Source organism: Crotalus tigris, unplaced genomic scaffold, assembly GCF_016545835.1.
Source record: "Crotalus tigris isolate CLP2741 ecotype Arizona unplaced genomic scaffold, ASM1654583v1 scf7180000019553.37968852642:3898890, whole genome shotgun sequence".
Lineage (NCBI taxonomy): Eukaryota > Metazoa > Chordata > Lepidosauria > Squamata > Viperidae > Crotalus > Crotalus tigris.
In genome coordinates, this window is record NW_024097591.1 from 2704876 (window position 1) to 2732862 (window position 27987).

The 27987-nt window shown below is 47.4% G+C and overlaps 3 protein-coding genes and 1 long non-coding RNA gene across 5 annotated transcripts; all 4 read left to right on the forward strand.

The window, feature by feature from the left end:
- The first annotated feature begins 4853 nt into the window (after positions 1-4853).
- Positions 4854-7329, forward strand: LOC120317055 (protein S100-A9-like). Its single transcript, XM_039363313.1, has 3 exons — positions 4854-4944; positions 5883-6043; positions 7057-7329. Exons 2-3 carry the CDS (start codon positions 5900-5902, stop codon positions 7198-7200), a joined length of 288 nt encoding a protein of 95 aa, XP_039219247.1. The 5' UTR covers positions 4854-4944; positions 5883-5899; the 3' UTR covers positions 7201-7329.
- Positions 7330-8241: 912 nt separating this feature from the next.
- Positions 8242-16113, forward strand: LOC120316941. The gene is made up of 2 exons (XR_005559096.1): positions 8242-8406; positions 15854-16113. It is a non-coding gene; the product is annotated as an uncharacterized LOC120316941 (long non-coding RNA).
- An 833-nt stretch (positions 16114-16946) lies between these two features.
- On the forward strand, positions 16947-19521 carry LOC120317158 (protein S100-A12-like). The gene is made up of 3 exons (XM_039363502.1): positions 16947-17034; positions 18085-18245; positions 19265-19521. Exons 2-3 carry the CDS (start codon positions 18102-18104, stop codon positions 19403-19405), a joined length of 285 nt encoding a protein of 94 aa, XP_039219436.1. The 5' UTR covers positions 16947-17034; positions 18085-18101; the 3' UTR covers positions 19406-19521.
- Positions 19522-21142: 1621 nt separating this feature from the next.
- On the forward strand, positions 21143-26712 carry LOC120317080 (peptidoglycan recognition protein 3-like). Of its 2 annotated transcripts, none has more exons than XM_039363362.1 (5): positions 21143-21404; positions 23108-23202; positions 24048-24258; positions 24743-24861; positions 26485-26712. In XM_039363362.1, the coding sequence occupies exons 2-5, from the start codon at positions 23154-23156 to the stop codon at positions 26691-26693; spliced, it is 588 nt and encodes a 195-aa protein (XP_039219296.1). In that variant the 5' UTR covers positions 21143-21404; positions 23108-23153; the 3' UTR covers positions 26694-26712. The 2 variants fall into 2 exon arrangements, with proteins under 2 accessions (XP_039219296.1, XP_039219295.1); XM_039363361.1 differs by having other exon boundaries at positions 21146-21404; positions 23123-23202.
- Positions 26713-27987: the final 1275 nt, after the last annotated feature.

The following is a 27987-nucleotide window of genomic DNA, read 5'->3' on the forward strand; positions in this document are numbered from 1 at the left end:
AGTTAAAAAAAAGATAAAAAAATATTCTTCATAGCAGTTACAAGTCCGTTAAGCTCTTTCTCAAAAATTACATCAACTCTATTCTTTCTACAATCTTTTCATCAAAACCATAAAACCGCAACTTCACTTTCTCCCCCCCTCCACCCCCCCCACATGTTTTACACAAAAAGAGTAAGAGAATTTTCTGTGGAACCAATAAATTCTTGAATCCAAGAAATTGGTTTGTCCATCTCAGCACGTTTTCAGTCCATTTCACAGATGTGTGTTTGTGTGTGTGTGTCCGTGTGTTTGTGTGCTTCTCTCTGTGTGTTTGCTTGTGTGTGTGTGTGTGTAGAGGCCTGACGCATTGGCAGCTGATCAAGACCCCAAGAATGACTCACGTGAAGTGAACACGTCAGCATCAGGGAGAGCTCCGGAGAAGAGGTTTTGCCCAATTCAAACAACACCTTAATCCGAAGGAAAATTTACTAATTGCCTTGTGGTGATATTTGCCTAATTCCAGGAATGAGGATCCTCCCAGGACGCCAATCTTGAATAACGCTTCCACCCCCTCCAGACTCTTCATAGCCCACCGATCTTCGCTGATGCTTACCAGCTGAGCCAAGTCGGACCGGATCAATAGCTGGGAAAGGAGACCACCCAGAGATCTTGTAAGGCCAGACTGCAAAGCCGTCGGTCGCAAAAGCCTCGAACTGAGTTTGATTTCAAGGAAACTTTGTGAGCCAAGACTGGGGCAATCAAGCATCCCCCCTCCCCACTTCTCCCTTAAATAAATAAATACTTTTTAAAATAATAATAATAATAATAATAATAATAATAATAATAATAATAATAATAATAATAATAGACATCTTGTGTTTTTGTCTTTTTTAAAAAAATTCATTTGGGTCTAGTTTTGTTTTGTCTCTGTTCATTTTTTTATTCTTTTCCTGATTTGGATTTTGTATTTTAACGAATAAAAATAAAATGGGGGGGGGGTTTGAAAAACAAAAATAAAAATAGGAGAGGAGAAAGGGTTTAAGGCTAGTGGAGCCGGTTTTATGCTTCGGATAAGATCTTAACGTGTCAAGGTGTTTTCCATAGCTGCGACTCACCTCCGGGGAGTGGAGGCAAAAGGATTGCATTACTCATTACTTAAACTCCTGCTTGAAGAAATCCACGTTTCGCCATACAGCTTGTGCAAGCGTTGCTGGAAACAGATGCAAATTGTTTCGCACTCGGTACCAACGAAAATATCCCCAGTTAGGATGAGTGTTGAGTTTAAAAAAAACGGGTTGACACCGAGTGGAGAAATGTTATCCTTAAGCTTAGCTGTTAGAGCCTCAAAATTGCAGAATCGCTTTTGGGCTGATCTGACCCCCAAAAGTGCTGGTTTTTCCGCCCCCCCCCCAAACTTGAACATTTGCTCCTGGTTGTAGCTATTTTTTTTTTTTTTTAATCGTAGCACCTCACCGTTTCCATCTTAGAAGCGATGTTCTTTCCAGGGCTGTTTTTAATTTTGTATTTATTCAGACTTTATATGGTCGTCTTCGACTTACGGCGGTCCGTTTAGTGACCGTTGCAACAGCACTGACCCCAAAAACACAACCTTCTTTCACACAATCGTTGCAGCATTCCCCCCTGGTCACCTGATCCAAATCGGGACGCTCGGCAACTGACTCGTAGTTACGACGGTAGCCGCGTCCCGGGGGTCATGTGATCCCTTCTTGCAGTCTTCTGACCCGCAACTTCAACGGACAAGCTGGATTCACGTAAGGACTGCAGGGATTGGCTTAAGAACTGCAGGGGCCAGGACGGTTGTAAAATGGGGGCCAAACCCACTTCGCAAATGCCTCGCTTAGCGACTTAAATTGGGGGCTCCGTTGTGGTCGTAAGCTGAGGACTCCCTGTGTTTCTTTTCCTTTGCTTCTCTTTACACCCCCCCCCTAGCCAATCTGGTTTTTTTTGGGGGGGAATCACCCACCCACTAATCAGATCCTGAGATCTGGCGTGTTTTTACGATCCTCAGTCTTTCCTAATAAATTTCTGGACGAAAGTGGAGTTTTGAAATAGAGCTCTTAGCAATTTCTAAGCAGAAATGTGGGTCAAGGGGCCCCACCGGAGCTATTTTTAACGCACAGCCACAACGCTACACAATCCACCCCAGCTGCCGGATCGACAAAACGGGCCGTATGAGTGCTGAGGCGGTATCTGTTTGATAAAGAATGAAAGAGCCATTGAGAATGGCAGAGCAGAAAAGGAAAGAGACGCGAGGAGGGAAGAGGAATAAAATAAAATAAAATAAAAATAACGCCCCCCCCCTTGCTCAATTCTTAACCCAAACTGCACAACCGGCTGAAGAGGAAAGACAAGGACTGGAGACCAAAATGCTTCCATATTTATATATATTTGCTTACAAGACAGGGAACAGTGAGGTGACTTACAAGAAGGAACAAGCGTTCTTGGACAGGCTGGAATTTTCCAGTGGCGCTTATTTCAGAAAGCAAGCCAGAGGATAAATATTCCTCCTTTTCATGACAGAATAAAAGACAGAAATAAAAATAACTTTTTTTTTCCCCCAGATGCTCGGGGTTCCATCTTGCTGGCTCACCCTCGAACCCGCAGCTGGCTCGCTCTTCCAGCTTATCTGCATTCTCCTCTTTGAACTCGGTTATCTTTGATTTTGTCTGAACTGATTAGGAGAAGAGAAGGCAGCAGTCGGGAAAAGGCTGTTGGCCAAGTGGGAGCCAGCTGCGGGGAAGAGGGAGCCAGCTGCTCTCCTCCCAGATTATTTTCTCTTTTTTTTAAAAAAAACAAGGAAGGTTACACAAAGCAGATCCTTCCTCCCTTTTCAACATTTCAATGTGATTAAAACTGAACTAACCCTCCTTTCTTCTCTCCCTTTTCCCATCTATTCCTTCCTTCCTTCCCTCTCTCCCTCCCTCTTTTCTTCCCATCTATTCCTTCCTTCCCTCCTTCCCATCCCTTCCTTTCTTCCCTCCCTCCCTCTTCCCATCTATTCCTTCCTTCCCTCTCTCCCTCCCTCTTTTCTTCCCATCTATTCCTTCCTTCCTTCCCTCCTTCCTTCCCATCCCTTCCTTCCTTCCTTCCCTCCCTCCTTCCCATCTATTCCTTCCTTCCCTCTCTCCCTCCCTCTTTTCTTCCCATCTATTCCTTCCTTCCCTCCTTCCTTCCCATCCCTTCCTTCCTTCCCTCCCTCCCTCCTTCCTTCCCATCTATTCCTTCCTTCCCTCCTTCCTTCCCATCCCTTCCTTCCTTCCCTCCCTCCCTCCCTCCTTCCTTCCCATCTATTCCTTCCTTCCCTCTCTCCCTCCCTCTTTTCTTCCCATCTATTCCTTCCTTCCTTCCCTCCTTCCTTCCCATCCCTTCCTTCCTTCCTTCCTTCCTTCCTTCCTTCCTTCCCTCCCTCCTTCCCATCTATTCCTTCCTTCCCTCTCTCCCTCTCTCCCTTTTCTTCCCATCTATTCCTTCCTTCCTTCCTTCCCTCTCTCCCTCCCTCTTTTCTTCCCATCTATTCCTTCTTTCCCTCCTTCCTTCCCATCCCTTCCTTCCTTCCCTCCCTCCCTCCCTCTTCCCATCTATTCCTTCCTTCCCTCTCTCCCTCCCTCTTTTCTTCCCATCTATTCCTTCCTTCCTTCCCTCCTTCCTTCCCATCCCTTCCTTCCTTCCTTCCTTCCTTCCCTCCCTCCTTCCCATCTATTCCTTCCTTCCCTCTCTCCCTCACTCCCTTTTCTTCCCATTTATCCCTTCCTTCCTTCCTTCCCTCTCTCCCTCCCTCTTTTCTTCCCATCTATTCCTTCTTTCCCTCCTTCCTTCCCATCCCTTCCTTCCTTCCCTCCCTCCCTCCCTCTTCCCATCTATTCCTTCCTTCTTTCCCTCCTTCCTTCCCATCCCTTCCTTCCTTCCCTCCCTCCCTCCCTCTTCCCATCTATTCCTTCCTTCCCTCTCTCCCTCCCTCTTTTCTTCCCATCTATTCCTTCCTTCCTTCCCTCCTTCCTTCCCATCCCTTCCTTCCTTCCCTCCCTCCCTCTTCCCATCTATTCCTTCCTTCCCTCTCCCCCTCCCTCTTTTCTTCCCATCTATTCCTTCCTTCCTTCCCTCCTTCCTTCCCATCCCTTCCTTCCTTCCCTCTCTCCCTCTTCCCATCTATTCCTTCCTTCCCTCCTTCCCATCTATTCCTTCTTTCCCCCTCTCCCTCCCTCCCTCTTTTCTTCCCATCCGTCCATCCCTTCCTTTTCCCTTTTCTCCTTCCTTCCTTCCTTCCTTCCTTCCTTCCTTCCTTCCTACCGTCATCCCTCCCTCTTGTGAAGAATCTCCATTATCCAGTTTCAAATGTTTATATTCTACACATCTTTCTGGGGGAAAAAAGAGGTTCATTTCTGCCCCCAACATAAAACTGACAATGTTCTCTATCCAGAAAATCAAATATATAAATTGGATGGATGGATGGATGGATAGATAGAGGGATAGATGGACGGATCAACCAACCAACCAACCAACCAGTCAATCAGTCAGCCAATAAATCCACGCAGGGCTATTTGGGGATCACTTCTGAAGACCCAAAGGGAATAAAATGAATTTTAGAAAAGAAGAAGAAATAAAAACAGACCCAGCCCTGATGTTTACAGGATTGAGCAAAAGAACCAGTGTGCTTATGCACAATCTTCACAGAAAGAAGTGGCAAGGCAGAATTAGCTGCCCAGGAAATTTACCTGGAAGGAAGTCAAAATATTGAGGAAGTTCCACAGACCTTGAGCAAGAGGAGAAACGTTGAGAGGGCCGCAAAAGAGTTGGTCTCTGTGTGTGTGTGTGGGTGGGTTTAGGACGATTTCGCAAAGAAGGGTGGAGGCAAAGCTCCGGAGGGATCTATAAAAGATGACAGTGTTGCAAAGATCCTCACTTCATCCGGGACCAACCTTGCTCTCTTATCTATCAACACTGAAGGTAAGTGGAGGCTCTTGGCCAAGAGTTCAAGACTTCTCTGGGTCCAGAAGGCCAAAATCGGGGGGGGGGGGATTTTAGGGGGGAATCACTCTGTTGAGGCAGGAGAACACATGGAGAGCCCCAGATTCAGCTTTGGGTCTGACAACTCCAGTCTGAAGATCTGGAGAACTTTTGCAGCCCGAGGCTGGATCTCAGTGCCCAGCAGTTTAGGGAGAACTACATGGACTTTAGCTCCAGGGGAAGAGCCAGACTTTTGAAGGTCCAACCAGGGTGAAGCATGTGGCCTTCATTACAAGCCCACCTTCTTTCCAGAACTAGGGACCTTCTCTTAATTTTTTTTTAAGGTCTCTTCTTGACACAAACCAGTTGCCATCTGGTCCCATACCGGGATGGGCACTTTCTACTGGCCAGGTGCCAAGAAAGGGGAAAAGTTGGCAAGTTGGCAAAAGCTCCAGGGTCAAAATCAATTGTGGTTCTTCTCCCCGTTTCATCTTGGAAATGAGCTGACCTAAAATGGTCATTGGAACCAGCTCAAAATTTTGAATCTTAGGATCATAGAGTCATAATAGCATAGAGTCATAGGGTCCTGGGGCTGGAAGGGACTTTGGTGGTCATCTAGTCCAACCCAAAGCAGGAGAACCCATTCCACCCTGGTCAAAGAGTTGTCCAGCTTGAAGATCTCCAGCAATGGAGCACTCATAACTCCTGGAGGTAACCCACTGACTAATTGTTCCCGTGTCCTGTTTAATGGGAATTAAATTCTACAGTTGATAATTTCTGTAATACTGGGAAGAACTATTTGGGAAGTTTTGGAAGGAAAAAGGAGCAAAGAGGGGGAAAAAAAGTACAACTGAGGCTCAATTCAACCATTTGTGTTTGGAGCTCCGGGATGAGTTGACGAATTCCCATCTTGCCTTGTGATAATTTGATTCTTCCAGATCAGAAGCAAAGCAAAATGTCTAAGACTCAGCTGGAAAAATGTTGCGACTGCATCATGGACGTCTTTCACAAATATTCCATGCCATTGGCCCATCCTGACAAGCTCTCCAAAGGGGAGTTTGCCAAGATGCTGAAGGAGCAGCTTCCAAACTTCATTCAGGTGAGAAGAACCTTTTTGTTTCCTTTGATTAAAAAAAAAATTGGCAAGGAAAGGGAAGGGAAGGGAGAAGGTAGAAATGGGGATCCACCACAAAGGAGCTTGAATTTCATGGAGAAAGTTGCCAAAACCTGAAGGCATCAACAGGAGCTTCAAGCTGAATGGTGCTGTGGCGGCCTCTGGTGGCCTCTGAGAATAGTGCAGACGGTCCCTTTCATGGCTTCCAAAACCAGAGGCAAAACGGACCAAAATGGGTAAAAAGTCAAGTAGACGTGCAAAACAAAACAAAACAAAACCAGAATGTTGAGAAAATGAAATTTTGGGGTGCTTCAGCAATCAAGTGGGGTGATTGTCCAGCTTCTGGCCTTGGGTGGTGGTCCTGGAAAAAAAACCCCGGAAAAATTGGGGAAAAAAAATAGGTTTCCCCCCCTCCCCGTTTTTTTTCTTTTTTTTTTCCAAAGCCATTTGTAAAAAAAAATGGAAAAAAACACCTGTCCCCCCCCATTTTTTTCAGCATTCAGCTCAGTCTCCTCATCTCCCCAAACCACTCAGCCAGTCCTTACGGTCAAAATTTGGGATCAAAATTTCCACGGGTTAAGCCAGGCTGGCTGTTAAAATAAATCCTGCCCGATTTTATGACCCTTTTCAGCCAAGGTTGTTAAGTGAACCCCCTGGTCGTTAAACGAACCGGGTTTCCCTTACCGGCTGCTTTTGGCTGGGAAGGTCGTAAGTGCGGATCATGCGGCTCCAGGATGTAAATATACCCTGGTTGCCAAGCACCTTAATTTTGATCACGTGACTTTGGAGGGGGGGGAATGAGACGAGAGTCATAAATCAGAGGACTTTCTTTCCCCCCTGGCATCATTGTAACTTCAAACAGTCATTAAATGAATTGTCGTAAATCGAGGACCAGTCGCATCCCTTGGTCTTCCTTTTCCAGTGCTGTCTTAGCGATTTTCTCAGGGTTATGATCGGGCCCAAACTGTTAAAAATGTTGTTTTCTTTGGAATTTGCAGAGCACTAAGAACACCGAGGCCATGAACCGCCTTTTCAATGAGCTGGACCAGAATAAGGATGGGGAGCTGTCCTTTGAGGAGTGGCTGACTCTGGTCGGGAGATTCTTGGCCCAGTGTCATGAAAACTTCCACCACAAGCACTGAGCCAGCGGCGGGAGGATCCGATGTCATCAGATCGCTTCTCCTCCCGGTCTAACCAGCGTCACCCCTTCGAGGCTTCTGGGCTCAGCCCTGGGGAGCCCAGAACAATAAAGAGTTTAATCTTCCCCAAAATGGTGCGGTTGTCATGTTCTTCAAGGTTTAATTTTGTGTGTGTGTGGGGGGGGGAGGATCACGAAGAGCCTAGAAGATCAGCCTGAAGTGTTGGTCAAGCGTGGCAACTTGAAGAGGGATGGACTTCAACTCCCAGAATTCCCCTTCCGACTGTTATTCGGCATTCCGAGCAGGGGGCTGGACTAGAGGACCTCTGAGGTCCCTCCTGAGTCTGTTATTCTCACATAGGGTTGGACTAGAAGGTCTCCGGGGTCCCTTCCAGCTCTCTGATTCTGTATTCTGAGCAGGGGGTTGGACTAGAAGACCTCCAAGGTCCCTTCGAACGAGTCTAAATTGTATTTTATGGGGTCTGCTGCCCTCTTGTGGTTGAATAGAAACACACATGCTAATTGGCAAAAAAAGGGAAGGGAAGGGAAGAAAGGAAGGGAGGGAGGGAGGGAGGAAGGAAAGAAAGAAAGGAAGGAAGGAATAGAGGAGAGAGGGAGGGAGGGAGGGAGGGAAGAAGGGAGGAAGGAAGGAATAGAGAAGGGAGGGGGGAGGTAAGAAGGAAGGAAGAAATAGAAAAGGAAGGAAGGGAGGGAAGAAGGGAGGAAGGAAGGAAGGAGTGGAGAAGGAATGAATAGAGAAAGAAGGGAGGGAGAAAGGAAGGAAAAAAGGAAGGAAGAAATAGAAAAGGAAGGAAGGGAGGAAGGAAGGAAGGAATAGTGAAGAAAGGGAGGGAGGGGGGAGGTAAGAAGGAAGGAAGAAATAGAAAAGGAAGGAAGGGAGGGAAGAAGGGAGGAAGGAAGGAAGGAATAGCGAAGAAAGGGAGGGAGGGAGGGAGGAAGGAAGGAAGGCAGAAGAAAAGAAGGAAGGAATAGAGAAGACCCTGAGCAAGAGGACAAACGCTGCGAGGGCCGCAAAGGAGTTGGTCTGTGTGTGTGTGTGTGTGTGTGTATGTGTGTGTGGGGGGATAGGACGATTTCGCAAGGAAGGGTGGAGGCAAAGCTCCGGAGGGATCTATAAAAGATGACAGCGTTCCAAAGATCCTCATTTCATCCGGGACCAACCTTGCTCTCTTATCTATCAACACTGGAGGTAAGTGGAGGCTCTTGGCCAAGGGTTCAAGACTTCTCTGGGTCCAGAAGGCCAAAATCGGGGGGGGGGGATTTGGGGGGGATCACTCTGTTGAGGCAGGAGAACACATGGAGAGCCCCAGATTCAGCTTTGGGTCTGACAACTCCGGTCTGAAGATCTGGAGAACTTTTGCAGCCCGAGGCTGGATCTCAGTGCCAAGCAGTTTAGGGAGAACTACATGGACTTTGGCTCCAGGGGAAGAGCCAGACTTTTGAAGGTCCAACCAGGGTGAAGCATCATGTGGCCTTCATTACAAGCCCACCTTCTTTCCAGAACTAGGGACCTCCTCTTAATTTTTTTTTAAGGTCTCTTCTTGACAGAAACCAGTTGCCATCTGGTCCCATACCAGGATGGGCACTTTCTACTGGCCAGGTGCAAGAAAGGGGAAAAGTTGGCAAGTTGGCAAAAGCTCCAGGGTCAAAATCAACTGTGGTTCTTCTCCCGCTTCATCTTGGAAATTAGCTGACCTAAAATGGCCCAACTGGGTCATTGGAACCTGTTGTGTCCTGAGCCTGCAAATGCAGGCTTGGGTTGTTGCAATGGTCCCAGGCAGTTGCAAGCTGCCCGGGACCAGACTGGCTGGCGCTGGCTTCGCGCGCCTAATAGTTACCATTTTGCCCGGGGGTGTTGTTAAAAAGAGTCTGAGTGGCCTGCGAGCCTCAGAGCTGTGACAGAGTGAAAAAGACTTCAATAAAGAGCTGTTGGAACTACAGAATGTGCTGTATTCATTCGCCATTGATTCGAGGACACAACACTGGCGACGAAGGTAGAATGGCTTACAACAAACAAAAAGAAGAATTGTAAGCTTACTCAGGAGTCTTGAAGAAGGAAGACGGCGTTGAACTCAGCACCTGGCATGGCAATACAGTGTCGCTGGAGGTAAGCTGGCTGATAGACCCCTTCCTTACAAAGAAGCAAGAATGGCGAAGATAGGGAAACTGTCTGAATTCGATGTCACGCACCCAGAAAGATGGGAGTCTTATGTTGCTAGGGTAGAAAATTACTTTAGAGTAAATCAAGTAAGAGAAGATGGCTTGAAGGCCGCTACTTTGCTGTGTGTCTGTGGTCAAGATGCATTTGAAATTGCTGAAAATTTAGCAGCCTCTGCTCCTCTTGATTCTGTCACTTATACAGATTTAAAAAAAATTATTGAAGGAACATTTTCAGCCCAAGTCTGTAATTGCATGGAGACATACTTTTGAACAAAGGGATCAAAGAGCTGGTGAATCAGCTAAAGCAGTGGTTCTCAACCTGTGGGTCGGGACCCCATTTGGGGTCGAACGACCATTTCACGGGGGTCGCCAAACAACGCAGTCCCCCATTTTTCCCCCCTTTTCCTTAGCTGTGCTACTCCCTTTTATTCTATTGGCTTTTCAAAGCCAATAGGAATTGTCCAGGCTGTCTCTGCCCTGCTGAGCCCGCCAAAAGTCCCATTCTGCAAACGGTGCTGCACTAGTTGAGTAGTCCTCAACTTACAACCGGTTGAGTAGTCCTCGACTTACGACCGATTGAGTAGTCCTCGACTTACGACCGGTTGGGGGTCGCGGCATTAAAAAGGTTGAGAACCACTGAGCTAAAGAATACCTTGCAGCCTTAAGAAGAGCAGCTAAGCCTTGTGATTTTAAAGACTTAGAAGAAAGGTTGAGAGACCGATTTGTATGTGGGCTTAGGAACAGAGACTTGCAACAGAGACTTGCAAAGGAGGACATTTCATTCCAAAATGCCTTGAGAGAGGTCACTGCAGAAGAGGAAGCAGGTGGGGCAGTCAAGAACATGAGGCCTATTAGGAACAACCCAGAAGCCGTCTCCGTGCACCATGAGAGAGTCCAGGAGAGCTTGGAAGAAGATCCTGAAGATGAGGTGGATCATCTTTACCCAGCCAAAGAAAGAAAACAGAAGGAAGGCAAAGAAAAGTCTTCAGCTGTACCCAAGTGCTTCGGGTGCGGAGGTCACCACAGGAGGACCGACTGCAGGTTCCGTTCTGCAATCTGTAGAGCATGTGGAAAGCAAGGCCACATAGCAGCTGTGTGTCTGGGCTGTCAGAAGGTACAACCCCGAGAAGAATTGCGCCTGAAAGGTACCAGGGTACCCAGCCAAAACAGGGTGGGTTTCTGTGCATCACGTAGAAGCATTTATAGGACAGGCACACACAAGCCACTTAAAAAGAAACTGTCACTTAAGGTGAAGTTGCAAGGAGTTCCATTGGTTATGGAACTAGACACTGGGTCTGCACTTTCAATTATTTCCATTCACACTTTCAGAAAGGTTTGCTCTAGCAGTGGATTCCAGGCCAAGCTTAAGCCATCCAATATAGTCTTAATGGACTTCCAAAATTCCAAGGTGTGTGTTAAGGGAGAGGCCACCCTTAATGTACAATACAAGGATTTTGAAGGTCCATTAGAGGTATTGGTAGTTGGGGGTGAGCGCACAAATCTCATTGGACTCGATTGGTTTGAGGCCTTGGGGATACAAGTCACAGGGCTTCACAGTTTGCAAACATTAGGTCTACAGGAAGTCTGCAAAGAATTTGCAGATGTCTTCAGCCCTCAGCTGGGAGCATACAAGGGCCCACCAGTTTCCTTGAAACTGGACCCCACTGTCACTCCTATCAGAGTAAAAGCAAGGAGAGTGCCTTTTGCATTGAAAGGGAAGATTGATGCTGAATTGGACAAATTGATTCAGCAAGGTGTCTTAGAACCTGTTGACTCAAGTCCTTGGAAAACTCCCATAGTCACGCCTCTCAAGGCTAATGGGGACATTTGCATCTGTGCAGATTAGAAATGCACTCTAAACAAGGCATTGCAATAGTATGCATATGCTGTTGTAGTCAGCCACATTTTGGCCTTCCTCAAAGGGGGGCGTGTTTTTGCAAAGCTGGATTTAGCACAGGCTTATCAACAGTTACCTGTTGATGAAGCTGCTGCTAAAGCACAAACTATTGTAACTCATAGGGGGGCATTCAAAGTCAAAAGACTACAATTTGGAGTAAATGTAGCTCCTGGAATTTTCCAAAGCGTAATGGAAAACACCCTGAGGGGTATACCAGGGGTTTGCCCCTATTTTGATGAGGTCCTAATAGCAGGAGAATCCACTCAAAATTTAGCTGAGAGGTTGAGGGCTGTTCTGCTGCGTTTCAGGAAAACAGGCCTCAAGCTTAAAAAAGACAAATGCAAAATTGGAGTGTCTTCTACAGGTTTCCTGGGATTCAGAATAGATACCAAGGGCATTCACCCTGCTGAGTCTAAATTGAAGGCTATCCTGCAGGCTCCTAGGCCTAAATCTAAACCTGAATTACAAGCTTTTCTGGGCCTCTTGAAGTTTTACAATGCATTCATTCCTAACAAAGCTAATGTAGCTGAGCCACTTCATAGGCTCTTGGGCAAACAGGCAGTGTGGCAGTGGTCACAAGCACATGAAGCAAGTTTCAATGAGGTTAAGGCCTTATTTACATCAAATGATGTGCTTGCACATTTTAATGAAACTCTTCCTGTGTGCATCGCTTGTGATGCTTCCCCTTATGGGGTGGGAGCAGTACTTAGCCATCTAAGACCCGATGGAACTCAGGTTCCTGTTGCATACTACTCCAGAACCTTGTCTTTTGCTGAGCGAAACTACACTCAGATAGATAGAGAAGCCTTGGCCATTGTTGCTGGAATTAAAAAATTCCATGATTTCCTATATGGCAGACACTTCACGGTCTACACTGACCATAAGCATCTGTTGGGGTTGTTTACTACGAACAAACAAACCCCCCATATCATCTCCCCCAGAATGCTGAGATGGTCCATCTTTCTGTCAGCCTATGACTTTTCTTTGGTTCACAAACCTGGCAAGGAAATGGGCCATGCTGATGGCCTTAGTAGATTACCTTTACAAATGGTAGAGGCTGACCCTGCCCCTGCCATCAACATTCTTTCCATTCAGGCGTTGCCTGAGTCGCCCTTAAACACCAGGGATGTGGCTGCTGAATCAGCCACGGACCTCACACTCACTCATGTATTGTCCTGGGTTTTGTCTGGATGGCCAGAGAGTTGTCCAGGTACTGAGTTTCAGAGTTTCTGGCTTAAGAAACAGGAGTTATCCACTTTTCAGGGTTGTCTGCTGTGGGGCAGCAGAGTTGTTATTCCTAGCTCAATGAGGCCTAGGGTCTTGGCTTCCCTTCATGAGGGCCATACTGGCATTGTCAGGATGAAGGCGCTTGCGCACAGCCATTTGTGGTGGCCAGGGTTAGACAGGGAAATAGAGGCTCAAGTGCACGGATGCCACTTGTGTCAGCGCTCACACCTGGAAATGCCTCAGGCTCCTGTACATAGATGGGAGGAAACACAGTCACCTTGGTCTAGGGTGCACATTGATTACGCTGGGCCCTTTCAGGGTCAATTCTTCTTGGTCCTTGTTGACAGCTATTCAAAGTGGCTTGAGGTTGTACCTGTCTCTTCAACCACTGCTGCCAAGACCATTCAAGTACTGAGGGGGATTTTTGCTGCACATGGGCTCCCTGATGTCCTGGTGTCTGACAATGGTCCTCAATTCATTTCTTTCGAGTTTCAAGCTTTCTTACAGGCCAACATGATTCGTCATGCCACCTCTGCACCATTCCACCCTTCCACCAACGGTATGGCTGAACGGATGGTCCGCATCACCAAGGATACTTTAAAGAAACTGACCTACGGGGACTGGCACGACAGGTTGGCAGACTTTCTTCTTGCTTACCGCACCACACCTTCAACTTCCACTGGGAAAAGCCCAGCTGAACTCCGTTGGGTGCGCAAACTGATCACTAAACTTGACAGGTTGCACCTGGACAGACTGCCTCCTAAGGTCACCCAACCCAGGGCCCCGCGGTGTCTGCAAGTGGGTGCCCCCGTGGGGACCCAGAACTACGGGCCTGGTCACTTGTGGGTTCCTGCCATAGTATGCAAGGTTACTGGCCCTTTGTCATACGAGGTCTCCTTGGACGACGGTCGTGTCCTTCGGCGGCATATCGATCAGCTGCGTACGAGACTGGACTTACCCTCTGAAACTCCTGGGCTTTCTCCAGGGGGGGAGGGGGACCACTATGGGCAAAGGGAAGGGTGTTGGCAGCAGCCGGGGCCAAATGGAGAGGCCACAGACGGCCTGTTCCAAGGGTCCGCAAGTGTTCCAAACAGGAATTCAAGGGAACAAGAAATCATACAGGCACCAGTGCCTACTCCAGCCAGGGAGTCACCCAGGGGGCATACTCATCATTCACAACTACCATTCAGCACTCCAGTCAGGGAGAATAACCGGGAGCATCCTAATAACCCAAACATTGCAAGAGAACTGGCACACAAACAGTCAAGTTGGCCCAGTACTGCTACTGCTTCCAGAAGGAAGTCTTCACACAGGGAGGTGGTCAGAGAGGCCAATCCCGATTCTGGCACCTCCAGCATAGATTGGGGGGCAACTGAGTATTGGGGCACTACAGAAACCCCAGACAATCCCGTTACAGGGCTTGGGAGTGAAGGGATGCAGTCCCTTGATAGGTCCAGTGTGGACTTGGAGGGCTCTACAGAAATGCCAAACAGTGGGAGGCTTACAGTGGGGCCCGAGAGCCTTCAGTTAGGCAGGTCAACCAGGTACATGGGGGAGCAAAGTCCTGGTCTGACGAGCCCGGTGGGCAAGCAAGCAGACCAGGCAACGGGGCACAGTTCACGGGGACCACCAGGGTTTGAAAGAGGGGGCAACTCCACGTCATCCTCTACACAAGAGGAAGTAGGGGATTCTCAGAATCTAAGGAGGTCACAGAGAGTGAAAAGATCTCCCAAGTATCTTGAGGACTTTGTAACACTGCTGGCAAAGCAGAGAAAATGAGAGGGTGCCTGCTGTTGTGGAAAATGGAAGTGTGGGCATTGGTAGTTAATCCCAGAACTATAGCCCGGTATCATTTGTGGTGTGGGTATTGCACAGCTGCAATAGATGTGCAGGTTTGGGTTGGCACACCACGCTCGTGTTGAGGTCGCATATAACTACCTATATAGTTAATAAGTCTCATCTGGGGGGGAAGGGGTGTTGTGTCCTGAGCCTGCAAAGGCAGGCTCAGGACGTTGCAATGGTCCCGGGCAGTTGCAAGCTGCCCGGGACCAGACTGGCTGGCGCCGGCTTCATGCGCCTAATTGTTACCATTTTGCCCGGGGGTGTTGTTAAAAAGAGTCTGAGAGGCCTGCGAGCCTCAGAGCTGTGACGGAGTGAAAAAGACTTCAATAAAGAGCTGTTGGAACTACAGAATGTGCTGTATTCATTCGCCATTGATTCGAGGACACAACACTGGCGACGAAGGTGGGATGGCTTACAACAAACAAAAAGAAGAATTGTAAGCTTACCCAGGAGTCCTGAAGAAGGAAGACGGCGTTAAACTCAGCACCTGGCCTGCCAGTACAGCGTCACTGGAGGTAAGCTGGCTGATAGACCCCTTCTTTACAAAGAAGCAAGAATGGCGAAGATAGGGAGACTGTCTGAATTCGATGTCACGCACCCAGAAAGATGGGAGTCTTATGTTGCCAGGGTAGAAGATTACTTTAGAGTAAGTCAAGTAAGGGAAGATGGCTTGAAGGCCACTACTTTGCTGTGTGTCTGTGGTCAAGATGCATTTGAAATTGCTGAAAATTTAGCAGCCCCTGCTCCTCTTGAATCTGTCACTTATACAGATTTAAAAAAATTATTGAAGGAACATTTTCAGCCCAAGTTGTCTGTTATTGCATGGAGACATACTTTTGAACAAAGGGATCAAAGAGCTGGTGAATCAGCTAAAGAATACATTGCAGCCTTAAGAAGAGCAGCTAAGCCTTGTGATTTTAAACACTTAGAAGAAAGGTTGAGAGACCGATTTGTATGTGGGCTTAGGAACAGAGACTTGCAACAGAGACTCTTTGCAAGCTGCCCGGAACCAGACTGGCTGGCGCTGGCTTCGCGTGCCTAATTGTTACCATTTCGCCCGGGGATGTTGTTAAAAAGAGTCTGAGAGGCGTGCGAGCCTCAGAGCTGTGATGGAGTGAAAAAGACTTCAATAAAGAGCTGTTGGAACTACAGAATGTGCTGTATTCATTCGCCATTGATTCGAGGGTTTCCCTTACCGGCTGCTTTTGGCTGGGAAGGTCGTAAGTGCGGATCACGCGGCTCCAGGATGTAAATATACCCTGGTTGCCAAGCACCTTAATTTTGATCACGTGACTTTGGAGGAGGGGGAATGAGACAAGGGTCATAAATCAGAGGACTTTCTTTTCCCCCTGGCATCATTGTAACTTCAAACGGTCATTAAATGAATTGTCATAAATCGAGGACCAGTCGCATCCCTTGGTCTTCCTTTTCCAGTGCTGTCTTAGCGATTTTCTCAGGGATATGATCGGGCCCAAACTGTTAAAAATGTTGTTTTCTTTGGAATTTGCAGAGCACTAAGAACCCCGAGGCCATGAACCGCTTTTTCAATGAGCTGGACCAGAATAAGGATGGGTAGATGTCCTTTGACGAGTTTGTGACTGCCCTCATTAGAGTCTTTGAAACTTCCACCACAAACACTGAGCCAGCGGTGTGAGGATCTGATGTCACCAGATCGCTTCTCCTCCCTGTCTAACCAGCGTCACCCCTTCGAGGCTTCTGGGCTCAGCCCTGGGGAGCCCAGAACAATAAAGAGTTTAATCTTCCCCAAAATGGTGCGGTTGTCATGTTCTGCAAGGTTTAATTTGGAGGGGGGGGGGAGAGGATCACGAAGGGCGTAGAAGATCAGCCTGAAGGGTTTGTCAAGTGTGGCAACTTGAAGAGGGATGGACTTCAACTCCCAGAATTCCCCTTCCGACTCTGTTATTCGGCATTCCGAGCAGGGGGCTGGACTAGAGGACCTCCGAGGTCCCTCCTGAGTCTGTTATTCTCACATAGGGTTGGACTAGAAGTTCTCCGGGGTCCCTTCCAGCTTTCTTATTCGGTATTCTGAGCAGGGGGTTGGACTAGAAGACCTCCAAGGTCCCTTCCAACGATTCTAAATTGTATTTTATGGGGTCTGCTGCCCTCTTGTGGTTGAATAGAAACACACACATACATTTGCAAAAAAAGGGAAGGGAAGAGAAGAAAGGAAGGGAGGGAGGGAGGGAGGAAGGAAAGAAAGAAGGAAGGAAGGAAGGAAGGAAGAGAGAAGGAAGGGAGAGAAGGAGGGAGGCAAGAAGGAAGGAATAGAGAAAAAGGGAGGGAGGGGGGAGGTAAGAAGGAAGGAAGAAATAGAAAAGGAAGGAAGGGAGGAAGGAAGGAAGGAAAGAAGGAAGGAAGGAAGGAATAGCGAAGAAAGGGAGGGAGGGAGGAAGGGAGGAAGGAAGGAAGGCAGAAAAAAAGAAGGAAGGAATAGAGAAGACCCTGAGCAAGAGGACAAACGCTGCAAGGGCCGCAAAGGAGTTGGTCTGTGTGTGTGTGTGTGTGTGTGTGTGTGTGTGTTGTGTACGTGTGTGCGTGTAGGGGGATAGGATGATTTCGCAAGGAAGGGTGGAGGCAAAGCTCCAGAGGGATCTATAAAAGGTGACAGCGTTGCAAAGATCCTCACTTCATCCGGGACCAACCTTGCTCTCTTACCTATCAACACTGGAGGTAAGTGGAGGCTCTTGGCCAAGGGTTCAAGACTTCTCTGGGTCCAGAAGGCCAAAATCGGGGGGGGGGGGATTTTGGGGGGATCACTCTGTTGAGGCGGAGAACACATGGAGAGCCCCAGATTCAGCTTTGGGTGTGACAACTCCGGTCTGAAGATCTGGAGAACTTTTGCAGCCCAAGGCTGGATCTCAGTGCCAAGCAGTTTAGGGAGAACTACATGGACTTTAGCTCCAGGGGAAGAGCCAGACTTTTGAAGGTCCAACCAGGGTGAAGCATGTGGCCTTCATTACAAGCCCACCTTCTTTCCAGAACTAGGGACCTCCTCCCGCTTTCATCTTGGAAATTAGCTGACCTAAAATGCCCAACTGGGTCATTGGAACCTGTTGTGTCCTGAGCCTGCAAAGGCAGGCTCGGGATTTTGCAGTGGTCCCGGGAAGTTGCAAGCTGCCTGGGACCAGACTGGCTGGCGCCGGCTTCGCACACCTAATTGTTACCATTTTGCCCAGGGATGTTGTTAAAAAGAGTCTGAGAGGCCTGTGAGCCTCAGAGCTGTGACGGAGTGAAAAAGACTTCAATAAAGAGCTGTTGGAACTACAGAATGTGCTGTATTCATTCGGCATTGATTCGAGGACTCAACAGAACCAGCTCAAAATTTTGAATCTTAGGATCATAGAGTCATAATAGCATAGAGTCATAGGGTCCTGGTGCTGGAAGGGACTTTGGTGGTCATCTAGTCCAACCCAAAGCAGGAGAACCCATTCCATCCTGGTCAAAGGGTTGTCCAGCTTGAAGATCTCCAGCAATGGAGCACTCATAACTCCTGGAGGTAACCCACTGACTAATTGTTCCCGTGTCCTGTTTAATGGGAATTAAATTCTACAGTCGATAGTTTCTATAATACTGGGAAGAACTATTTGGGAAGTTTGGGAAGGAAAAAGGAGCAAAGAGGAGGAAAAAAAGGAAGGGGACAACTGAGGCTCAATTCAACCATTTGTGCTTGGACGAGTTGACGAATTCCCATCTTGCCTTGTGATAATTTGATTCTTCCAGATCAGAAGCAAAGCAAAATGTGTAAGACTCAGCTGGAAAAATGTTGCGAATACATCATAAACATCTTTCACCAATATTCCATTCGAACGCCCCCTCCCGACATGCTCTCCAAAGGCGAGTTTGCCAAGATGGTGAAGGAGCAGCTTCCAAACGTCATTCGGGTGAGAAGAACCTTTTTGTTTCCTTTGATTTAAAAAATAAAATTGGCAAGGAAAGGGAAGGGAAGGGAGAAGGTAGAAATGGGGATCCACCATAAAGGAGCTTGAATTTCATGGAGAAAGTTGCCAAAACCTGAAGGCATCAACAGGAGCTTCAAGCTGAAGGGTGCTGTGGCGGCCTCTGGTGGCCGCTGAGAATAGTGCAGGCGGTCCCTTTCATGGCTTCCAAAACCAGAGGCAAAAAGGGCCAAAATGGGTAAAAAGTCAAGTAGACGTGCAAAACAAAACAAAACAAAACAAAACCAGATGTTGAGAAAATGAAATCTGGGGGTGCTTCAGCAACCAAGTGGGGTGATTGTCCAGCTTCCGGCCTTGGGTGGTGGTCCTGGAAAAAAAAAACCCGGAAAAATTGGGGAAAAAATAGGTTTCCCCCCTCCCCATTTTTTCTTCTTTTTTCTTTCCAAAGCCGTTTGGGGAAAAAAAAGAAAAAAACACCCTGTTTCTCCCCCATTTTTTTCAGCATTCAGCTCAATCTCCTCATCTCCCCAAACCACTCAGCCAGTCCTTACGGCCAAAATTTGGGATCAGAATTTCCACGGGTTAAGCCAGGCTGGCTGTTAAAATAAATCCTGCCTGATTTTATGACCCTTTTCAGCCAAGGTCGTTAAGTGAACCCCCTGGTCGTTAAACAAACCGGGTTTCCCTTGCCGGCTGCTTTTGGCTGGGAAGGTCGTAAGTACGGATCACGCGGCCCCAGGATGCAAATATATCCTGGTTGCCAAACACCTTAATTTTGATCACGTGACTTTGGAGGGGGGGAAATGAGACGAGGGTCATAAATCAGAGGCCTTTCTTTCCCCCCTGGCATCATTGTAACTTCAAACGGTCATTAAATGAATTGTTGTAAATTGAGGACCAGTCGCATCCCTTGGTCTTCCTTTTCCAGTGCTGTCTTAGCGATTTTCTCAGGGTTATGATCGGGCCCAAACTGTTAAAAATGTTGTTTTCTTTGGAATTTGCAGAACACTAAGAACCCCGAGGCCATGAACCGCTTTTTCAATGAGCTGGACCAGAATAAGGATGGGCAGGTATCCTTTGACGAGTTTGTGAATCTCGTCAGTAGACTGTTAACTTCCACCACAAGCACTGAGCCAGCGGTGTGAGGATCCGATGTCACCAGATTGCTTCTCCTCCCGGTCTAACCAGCGTCACCCCTTCGAGGCTTCTGGGCTCAGCCCTGGGGAGCCCAGAACAATAAAGAGTTTAATCTTCCCCAAAATGGTGCGGTTGTCATGTTCTGCAAGGTTTAATTTTGTGTGTGTGTGTGTGGGGGGGGAGGATCACGAAGGGCATAGAACAGTGGTTCTCAACCTGTGGGTCGGGACCCCATTTGAGGTCAAATGACCATTTCACGGGGGTCGGGAAACCACGCTGTCCGCCATTTTTTTCTCTTTTCCCTAGCTGTCCTACTCCCTGTTATTGGTGGCCACACCCACTTGGGGGTCACCACAACATGGGGAACTGTATTATGGGGTCACGGCATTAGAAAGGTTGAGAACCACTGGCGTAGAAGATCAGCCTGAAGGGTTGGTCAAGTGTGGCAACTTGAAGAGGGATGGACTTCAACTCCCAGAATTCCTCTTCCGACTCTGTTATTCGGCATTCCGAGCGGGGGGCTGGACTAGAAAACCTCCGAGGTCCCTCCTGAGTCTGTTATTCTTACAGAGGGTTGAACTAGAAGGTCTCCGGGGTCCCTTCCAGCTCTCTTACTCTGTATTCTCACATGGGGTTGGACTAGAAAACCTCCAACATCCCTTCCGACTCTATTATTCTGTATTCTGAGCAGGGGGTTGGACTAGAAGACCTCCAAGGTCCCTTCCAACGATTCTAAATTGTAGTTTATGGGGTCTGCTGCCCTCTTGTGGTTGAATAGAAACACATACACTAATTTGCAAAAAAAGGGAAGGGAAGGGAAGAAAGGAAGGGAGGGAGGGAGGAAGGAAAGAAAGAAGGAAGGAAGGAAGAGAGAAGGAAGGGAGAGAAGGAGGGAGGCAAGAAGGAAGGAATAGAGAAAAAGGGAGGGAGGGGGGGAGGTAAGAAGGAAGGAAGAAATAGAAAAGGAAGGAAGGGAGGGAAGAAGGGAGGAAGGAAGGAAGGAATAGAGAAAAAGGGAGGGAGGGAGGTAAGAAGGAAGGAAGGGAGGGAGGGAAGGAGGAAGGGAGGGAAGGAGGAAGGAAGGAATAGAGAAGGGGGGGAGGAAGGTAAGAAGGAAGGAAGAAATAGAAAAGGAAGGAAGGGAGGGAAGAAGGAAGGAAGGAATAGAGAAGGAAGGGAGGGAAGGAGGGAGGCAAGAAGGAAGGAATAGCAAAGAAAGGGAGGGAGGGACGGAGGGAGGGAGGGAGGGAGGAAGGCAGAAGAAAAGGAAGGAATAGAGAAGGAAGGAAGGGAGGCAAGAAGGGAGGAAAGAAGGAAGGAATGGGGAAGCTAGGTAGGTAGGAAGGAAGGAAGAAAAGGAAGTTGAGGATGAGGAGAGAAAGAAAACTCTATATTAATTTTAAATAAATATATGAAATCCAAATATTTTATGGGACCTCCAGCTTTAACAGCACCCCGTGTTTTTTTTAAATCAGTTAGATTTTAAATTATCTACCATCCCAGACCACACCAACTGAGTTAAAACACAAAGTCTCCAGCTCTGAGCTCACCCAAGCCTCTTTCAGGGCTATTTGGGGGCTCCTGGTTCTTTCTGGCTTATCTCCTGTTTGGTTTCCTTTTCTAGGCACCAGCCCGTTGTGTGAACGTGTCTCCTCTGCTTCATTCTTCTGGATTTCGGCTGTAGCGAGGCCACTGTGGGCGTGCAAAAGTTGCAACTGTGCGCAACAATCCAGCTCCCCGTCACACCCCCTTCTCCAAACCTTGCACAAGGCCTATAAGTCACGTCTGAATTGCTACAAAGGGGTCCTTTGTAGAACCCAGCCCTGGAATTACCCTAGTTGAAGCCAGGATCGTCTTTCTCCACACTGGAGGAGATTTCGACATGGCCTGGCTGATGTGACAGCTCGGGTTGCCTTCCTCCTCCTTCGTTTCAACAGGTTGCAATCTTCACCGTCAGCACCGGAGAGGCAGAACGCCACGTCGCTCCTCCAGAAGACACCTGCACAGGTAGGTGGAAAGCCCTCTGTCCCTTCCTTGCTATCTCGGTTGTTCTTCACCTGAGGAGCGCAGGAGAGGCTGAATCCCTTGATGGAGTTGTGATGTTCTCCATTCCAGACACTTTCTTTCTGCTTGCATTATCCAAACTAGCTCCTTGCCTGCCTTGAGGCACACAACCCGTGGGCAAAAACAAACAATAACATGGGTACTAATTTAAGGTACAAGGGCGAGCAACCAGGATCATGTCTGCTTGGTTGTGTTCCATGAGATATTTACTAAGATTTGAAGATAGATAGCTAGATAACTAGAGGAGAAGGAGGAGGAGGAGGAGGAAGAGAGAGAGAGAGAGAGAGAGAGAGAGAGAGAGAGAGAGAGAGAGAGAGAGAGAGAGAGAGAGAGAGAGAGAGAGAGAGAGAGAAAGAGAGAGAAGGAGAGATGTTTCAATTTAATAAGAGCTATCAAATAACAACATAGCTATTTAAGATACAAGGATGAGCAACCGAGATCACGTCTCTGTAGTTCCATTCCATGAGATATCTGATCGAAATCTGAAGGCTTTCCAGAGAGAGGCACAGAAAGGAGGAGGGATGTCCTGAATTAATAAAAAGTGTCCCCTCATCTTCAAGTCATCTGATTCCTTCCAATGTCTTTCTCAACCTTTGGGTTGATCTTTCTAGAATTTTTTCCCCCAGGTCTACCACTTGTTCTTTGAGAAGTGAAGGCCCATAAATGCATTTCAGGATAGGTCAGAATAGGCCCAGTCATCTGATTCCTGTAGAAATATCTGAGTGGTCTTCTTGAAGCTATTCAATCTTCACCTCTGGTTGGAAATTATAATAGAGTTTAGAATTCAGCTATCTGGAGAAGGTGAGGTCCTCCTCCTGGAGAATATCTTCATTGGAGGGAAGATCTCTCAGATTCTCGATGCCACCACTGGCAAAGTCCTCTCCACTGCCGTCATTTGCTACATCTTACTTGGGTGGGGGCCTCTGAAGACAAGATCCCCCAAAAGGAACTTTAGCGTCCAGATCGATAATCGTGACGATGTGATCCTTCCCTTAACCTGGTCTCAGTTCCTGAGATGGTTGAAGTTGGAAACCTAAATTAGTAATAGTAGTAAAGTTGGAAGGGACCTTGGAGGTCATCTAGTCCAACCCCCTGCTCAGACAGGAAACCCTACACCATTTCGGACAAATGGCTGTCCAGTCTCTTCTTAAAAACTTCCAGTGTTTAAGAAGAGACTGGACAGCCATTTGTCCGAAATGGTGTAGGGTTTCCTGCCTGAGCAGGGGGTTGGACTAGATGACCTCCAAGGTCCCTTCCAACTTTACCCTCCAATTATGGATCACCCTCCAATTATGGAGAGTGATCAGAGAACTTGACCAGGTGCCCATATAATGGACAAGGGTTGGCACAGCGTATTCCAGGGTCCCCATCTTGACAGATTTACAATAGGAGGAACAATGAGCAGGCCAGCTCTACTATTAGTCCAAAGGAGTTGTAGACTCAGGCAGAAAGCTTCAGGGGCTAGCGAGAAAGCTGGTGGTAGAACATCTGCTCCTAAGTCTTTTTCGACTTACATCTTAGGCTTAATTAACTATTTACCAAAAGGTGGTGTTCTATATATATGGAAGATAAGCAGGGATGTTGTTTTTGTGGTCGGGCAGCCCAAACTCTGTTGCTGGACTTGACCAGTTTTGATCCCAAAACAGCTTGTTTTTTTTCAGAGGATCTCAGAGCAACCAGCATCGGGAGAAGATGACCAAACTGAAGATTGGTTTCTTCATCTTATGCTCTCTGTCTCAAGGTAAGCCCCAAAGCTTGTTCAGGTAGGGTGAGGGGTGTATGATACAGTCCTCCATATAGTGTTGTTCACCAACCACATTGAGGAGGAAGTTCTATGGATCGTCTATCCACCCTGAGCAACGATCATGCGGTGTGTTACTCCTCCAAGACAAAGGTCTAAATCTGGTAAAAAAAAAAATCTGTCCTCTGCCTAAGTCAGTTTCCAAGCCATCTTGCTTCCAGAACTTGTAGGTGCTTCATCTCATTTTAAGAGAAAATTGGACAGCCATTTGCCTGGAATGGTCTAGGGCAGGGGTAGTCAACTTTGGCTTTTTTATGACTCGTGGACTTCAACTCCCAGCTGGCTCAGGAATTCTGGGAGTTGAAGTCCACGAGTCATAAAAGAGCCAACGTTGACTACCCCTGGTCTAGGGTCTCCTGCTTGGGGTTGGACTAGAAGACCTCCAAGGTCCCTTCCAGCTCTATCATTCCGTGATCCCAGATCAATTAATCGGTGGAACGGCTTCCCTCCAGAAGTTGTGGGTGCTCCATGACTGGAGGCTTTCAAGAAGAGACTGGACAGCCACCTGTCTGGGATGGTCTACTCTAGACACTCTCCTGATCAAACGGGGTTGGACTAGAAGACCTTCAAGGCCCCCTCCAACTCTGATGAACTTCTGTGTTCTATGTACAAATTCTTGGCATGAGTGAAAGTAGTCCAGAACGAAGGCTTGGATTGGCCCAAATCAGGTCAAGCTGATAGAAGGTCAAGATTGCACGTAGGGGGCGGTTCTAGGGGCTGCCCTTGAAGACTGACCTGGGGTCCTCTTTGGCCCCTGCAAGACTCCATTGCTTTCCTTTCTCCAGCCACAGGCTGTTTCCGACTCATCACCCCCTCGAAATGGGGAGCCAGGCCGGCCAATTGCTCCGCGCCGTTGAGGGACGTCCTGCCCGAGTACGTGGTCATCATCCACACAGCTGGCAACCCCTGCTGGACTCACACTGCCTGCTACAACGAAGTCAAGGGGATCCAGAACTACCACATGAACCTCAAAGGGTGGTGTGATGTAGCGTACAGGTGAGGGGGGGCGGGATGCTGGATTAAGTTCTGGATTAATGGCCTCCCCGATAAAGATTAAGACTCTCTGGACCTGGGGGGGAAACGCCTGGGGATTTCGTGGAAGTGCTTCCCTATGTGGTTGTTGTTGTTGTTGTTGTTGTTATTATTATTTTAAACAACGAGGCAGGTTGTTTTGCTCCAGTCTGGCCTAAAAACCTGATATTTTCTAGTCTTAAGTCTGGCTTAATGGTTTGAGATCCGCCATGTAACTGGATGGAAAAGACGTATCTGGTCCTAAGTGGCTTGTAAAATCTGACTGAAATCAGCCCTTTCCTTTCCTTTCCTTTCCTTTCCCTCTCTTTCTCCTCCATTCCCATTCTTCTTTTCCTCCCTCCCTTCTTTTTCTGCTCCCTCCGTTTCCTTCCTTCCTTCCTTCCTTCCTTCCTTCCTTCCTTCCTTCCTTCCTTCCTTCCTTCCTTCCTTCCTTCCTTCCTTCCTCCAGTTTCCTGATTGGTGAGGATGGTTACGTGTACGAAGGACGGGGCTGGCGCAACGAAGGATCCCACACCTATGGCTACAATGACCTGTCTCTGGGGATTGCTTTCATCGGCACTTTTGTGGGTAAGTTTGTCCACAACGTCAGAAAAATCCCAAGTTAGTCATTGCAGGGAATATATGGAGCCTCCATGCTTAGGGGCAGGCTACCATTAAAACTCAATGTGAAGCATCAAACAACACTAGAGGGAAAGCAATGGCCAGAGGGCCCGGGAGAGAAAGTTTCACGGGGGTTAAGAAAGTTGCAATTGAACAGGGAGATGTTTTACTCAGGTGCCAGACTCGTGGAGTAATCCTGGAGCCGTGGGTTGGTTCCCTCTTGCAGTCCAGCCCACCTCACAGGGTTGTTAGGAGGATTTTTAAGCCACGATAGCCGTAATATTTGGGCCTTGGAGTTTTTCCCCCCCCGGGGCCAAATTTGATCATGGGGGAAACTGCAAGCTAGGCCAGCTTTGCTGGTGGCAGAGCGTGCAAGCCATGGTTTGTTCGTGGCCAGCTCAGTTTCAGCTGATGTTATGCTTGGCCTGACAAGCCGAGGGTCATGCTGGGTGAGTCTGCCTCGGTCTTGCTCTGCCGGAATCTCCTTCCTCTCCTCCTGGAAGAACCAGGAAGCTTTTGAGAAGTTGAGCAACCTGCCAACCTCAATGGATCCTGACACCCGTGAGGTTAAGACGAGGATGCCAGCAAGCCACAACCTCAGCCAAGTTTCTGCAGGGCCCCACCCTTGGAGCTTGTGCTCTGCGTGGGATGCCTCAATAAAAATTGTGGAGGAGCAGGTCTTCCCCAGAGCAACTGCCTTGGAGAAGTCACAATGTTGTTCAGTAAACACTACAAGCGCACTGGTCTGGAGCTGGTTGCTACAAAACACTTCCACGGTACAGGTCCTCCTCCTCCTCCCCCCCTCCTCCTCCCTAGCTGGGTGATGTCTGCAAGAAAACCACCAAGCTCAGGGAGCACCAAGGATCCCCAGTTTCACAACCCACAACTCCAGAAATTGTGAATGCTGCAGTGCTGGAGATTTTAAAGAAGAGATTGGATAACCATTTGTCTGAAGAGGCATAAGGTCTCCTGCTTGAGCAGGGGGTTGGACTAGAAGACCTCCAAGGTCCCTTCCAACTATTCTATTCTATTCTATATTCTATATTCTATTCTATTCTACTCTACTCTATTCTCTACTCTATTCTATATTCTATTCTATTCTATTCTGTTCTGTTCTGTTCTCTATTCTGCTCTACTCTACTCTATTCTATATTCTATTCTGTTCTGTTCTATTCTCTATTCTATTCTATTCTATTCTATTCTGTTCTGTTCTGTTCTGTTCTGTTCTCTATTCTGCTCTGCTCTACTCTACTCTGTTCTGTTCTATTCTCTATTCTATTCTACTCTACTCTACTCTACTCTACTCTACTCTACTCTACTCTACTCTACTCTACTCTACTCTACTCTACTCTATTCTATTCTATTCTATTCTATTCTATTCTATATGCTATATGCTATATGCTATATGCTATCCTATGCTATGCTATGCTATGCTATCCTATCCTGATAAACACAAAGAGAATCACGCTTGAGCTCCACTCATATCTAGTCAGTTTATATTAAACTAGCATCCACACATCTATCCTTAGTCCTGGATGAGCCTGTCTTTGATTCCCTAAGAAATGTCGGTCTGTTCTCTTTCTTTTCTAGAACGATCCCCTCAAGATAATGCTTGGAAAGCTCTCAGATGCTTCCTTGATTTCTCGGTGAAAATCGGCTACCTGTCGCCCGAATATATATTGTTGGCCCACAGTGACGTCAGTGACATTGTGTCTCCTGGAGAATTTATCCGTGCCGAGATTGCCAAGTGGCCAAATTACAAGCATTCGCTGTATATTTTGAATCGTGGCAGACAATAAAATTCACCGATAACGAAAATAAACTGGTTTTCCTTCTTGATTAAAAAAAAAGAACTAATTTTTTTTCTTGTTAAAGAAAACGCACCGATTTTCAGCAGGCCAATGAAACTTGATGAGTTGAGTTGCAGAGTGGACCCTCCATCCGTACCATCCTGGTTAAATCTGACCCTTTCCCCAAATTAATCCATTTCTGCCCCACCAAATCTGCCCCATTCGATGGACCTTTGTGTTTTGTTTCGCTCCTCTTAAATTAGGTTGAATGTCATTTTTTTCCTCCCTGGTGTTTTTGTGAGTTTGGTCCTCTTAAATCAGGCCTCACCCTTCCTAGCCCAGCTGAGCCGAGGGTGGAAAGAGAATTGACTCATAAAGGTGACCTAGGAAAAATGGGAGGAGAATCCCAGCTCGTAAATAAAGATAATTGGAGATCTGCAAAGATTGGAGAATGTATTTGTTTATTTTTTGGGGTCTGTGGGATAAAGGTCTTGGTTTAAGAGGAGAAGAAAGAGACAAGGTTTATGCTGAAAAAAAAAAAGGCTGGTAAATTCACTGTCAGTAAATATCTCTTTGGTTCCAGGTTGCTTCTCTCTTTGGTTAGTTTCCATTGTTTGCTTCTTGTCCCGCCTTCTGGTGCTTTGGTGAATAGCGTGACCCCCCCCTTCTTCAGGGTAGCCCCTAATTGAAGTCAACTGAGAATTTTTAGTTTACGTTTGTTTTATTCTTTTGCAACTTTCGGCTGAGACTGAGGTTTGCTTTGCAATTCCTCCTGGCAGAGTTACATCAAACGGCGCCGTAAATAGAGCCAGGCCAGCCATGGAAAAGCAGGTTAGGTAACCATCATCCACCACCCACGTCTTCCAGACGCTGGGTTTAAGGAAGCTGCTTTTGGGGTTTGCAAAATTTTATTCCGCCTAGCCAAGTTGGAGCTTCTGCATCCTGCAACTCGGTAAGTCCCGGGCTGTGTGGGGCTTTGAATTAGGATTGAAATGGTGGGCTTGGGAGCAGAGGAAATGCCCCCAAATGCTTTTTTTTCCCAGACTACTGGACTTTCTTTATTTTTCTCTGAAGACATTTCGCTGCTCACCCAGGAAGCTTCTTCAGCTCTGACTGGATGGTGGGGAAAAGAAGGAACCATCCAGTCAGAACCAGTCAACTATTCTATTCTATTCTATTCTATTCTATTCTATTCTATTCTATTCTATTCTATTCTATTCCATTCCATTCCATTCCATTATTATTCTATTCTATATTCTATATTTTATATTCTATATTCTATATTCTATATTCTATTCTATTA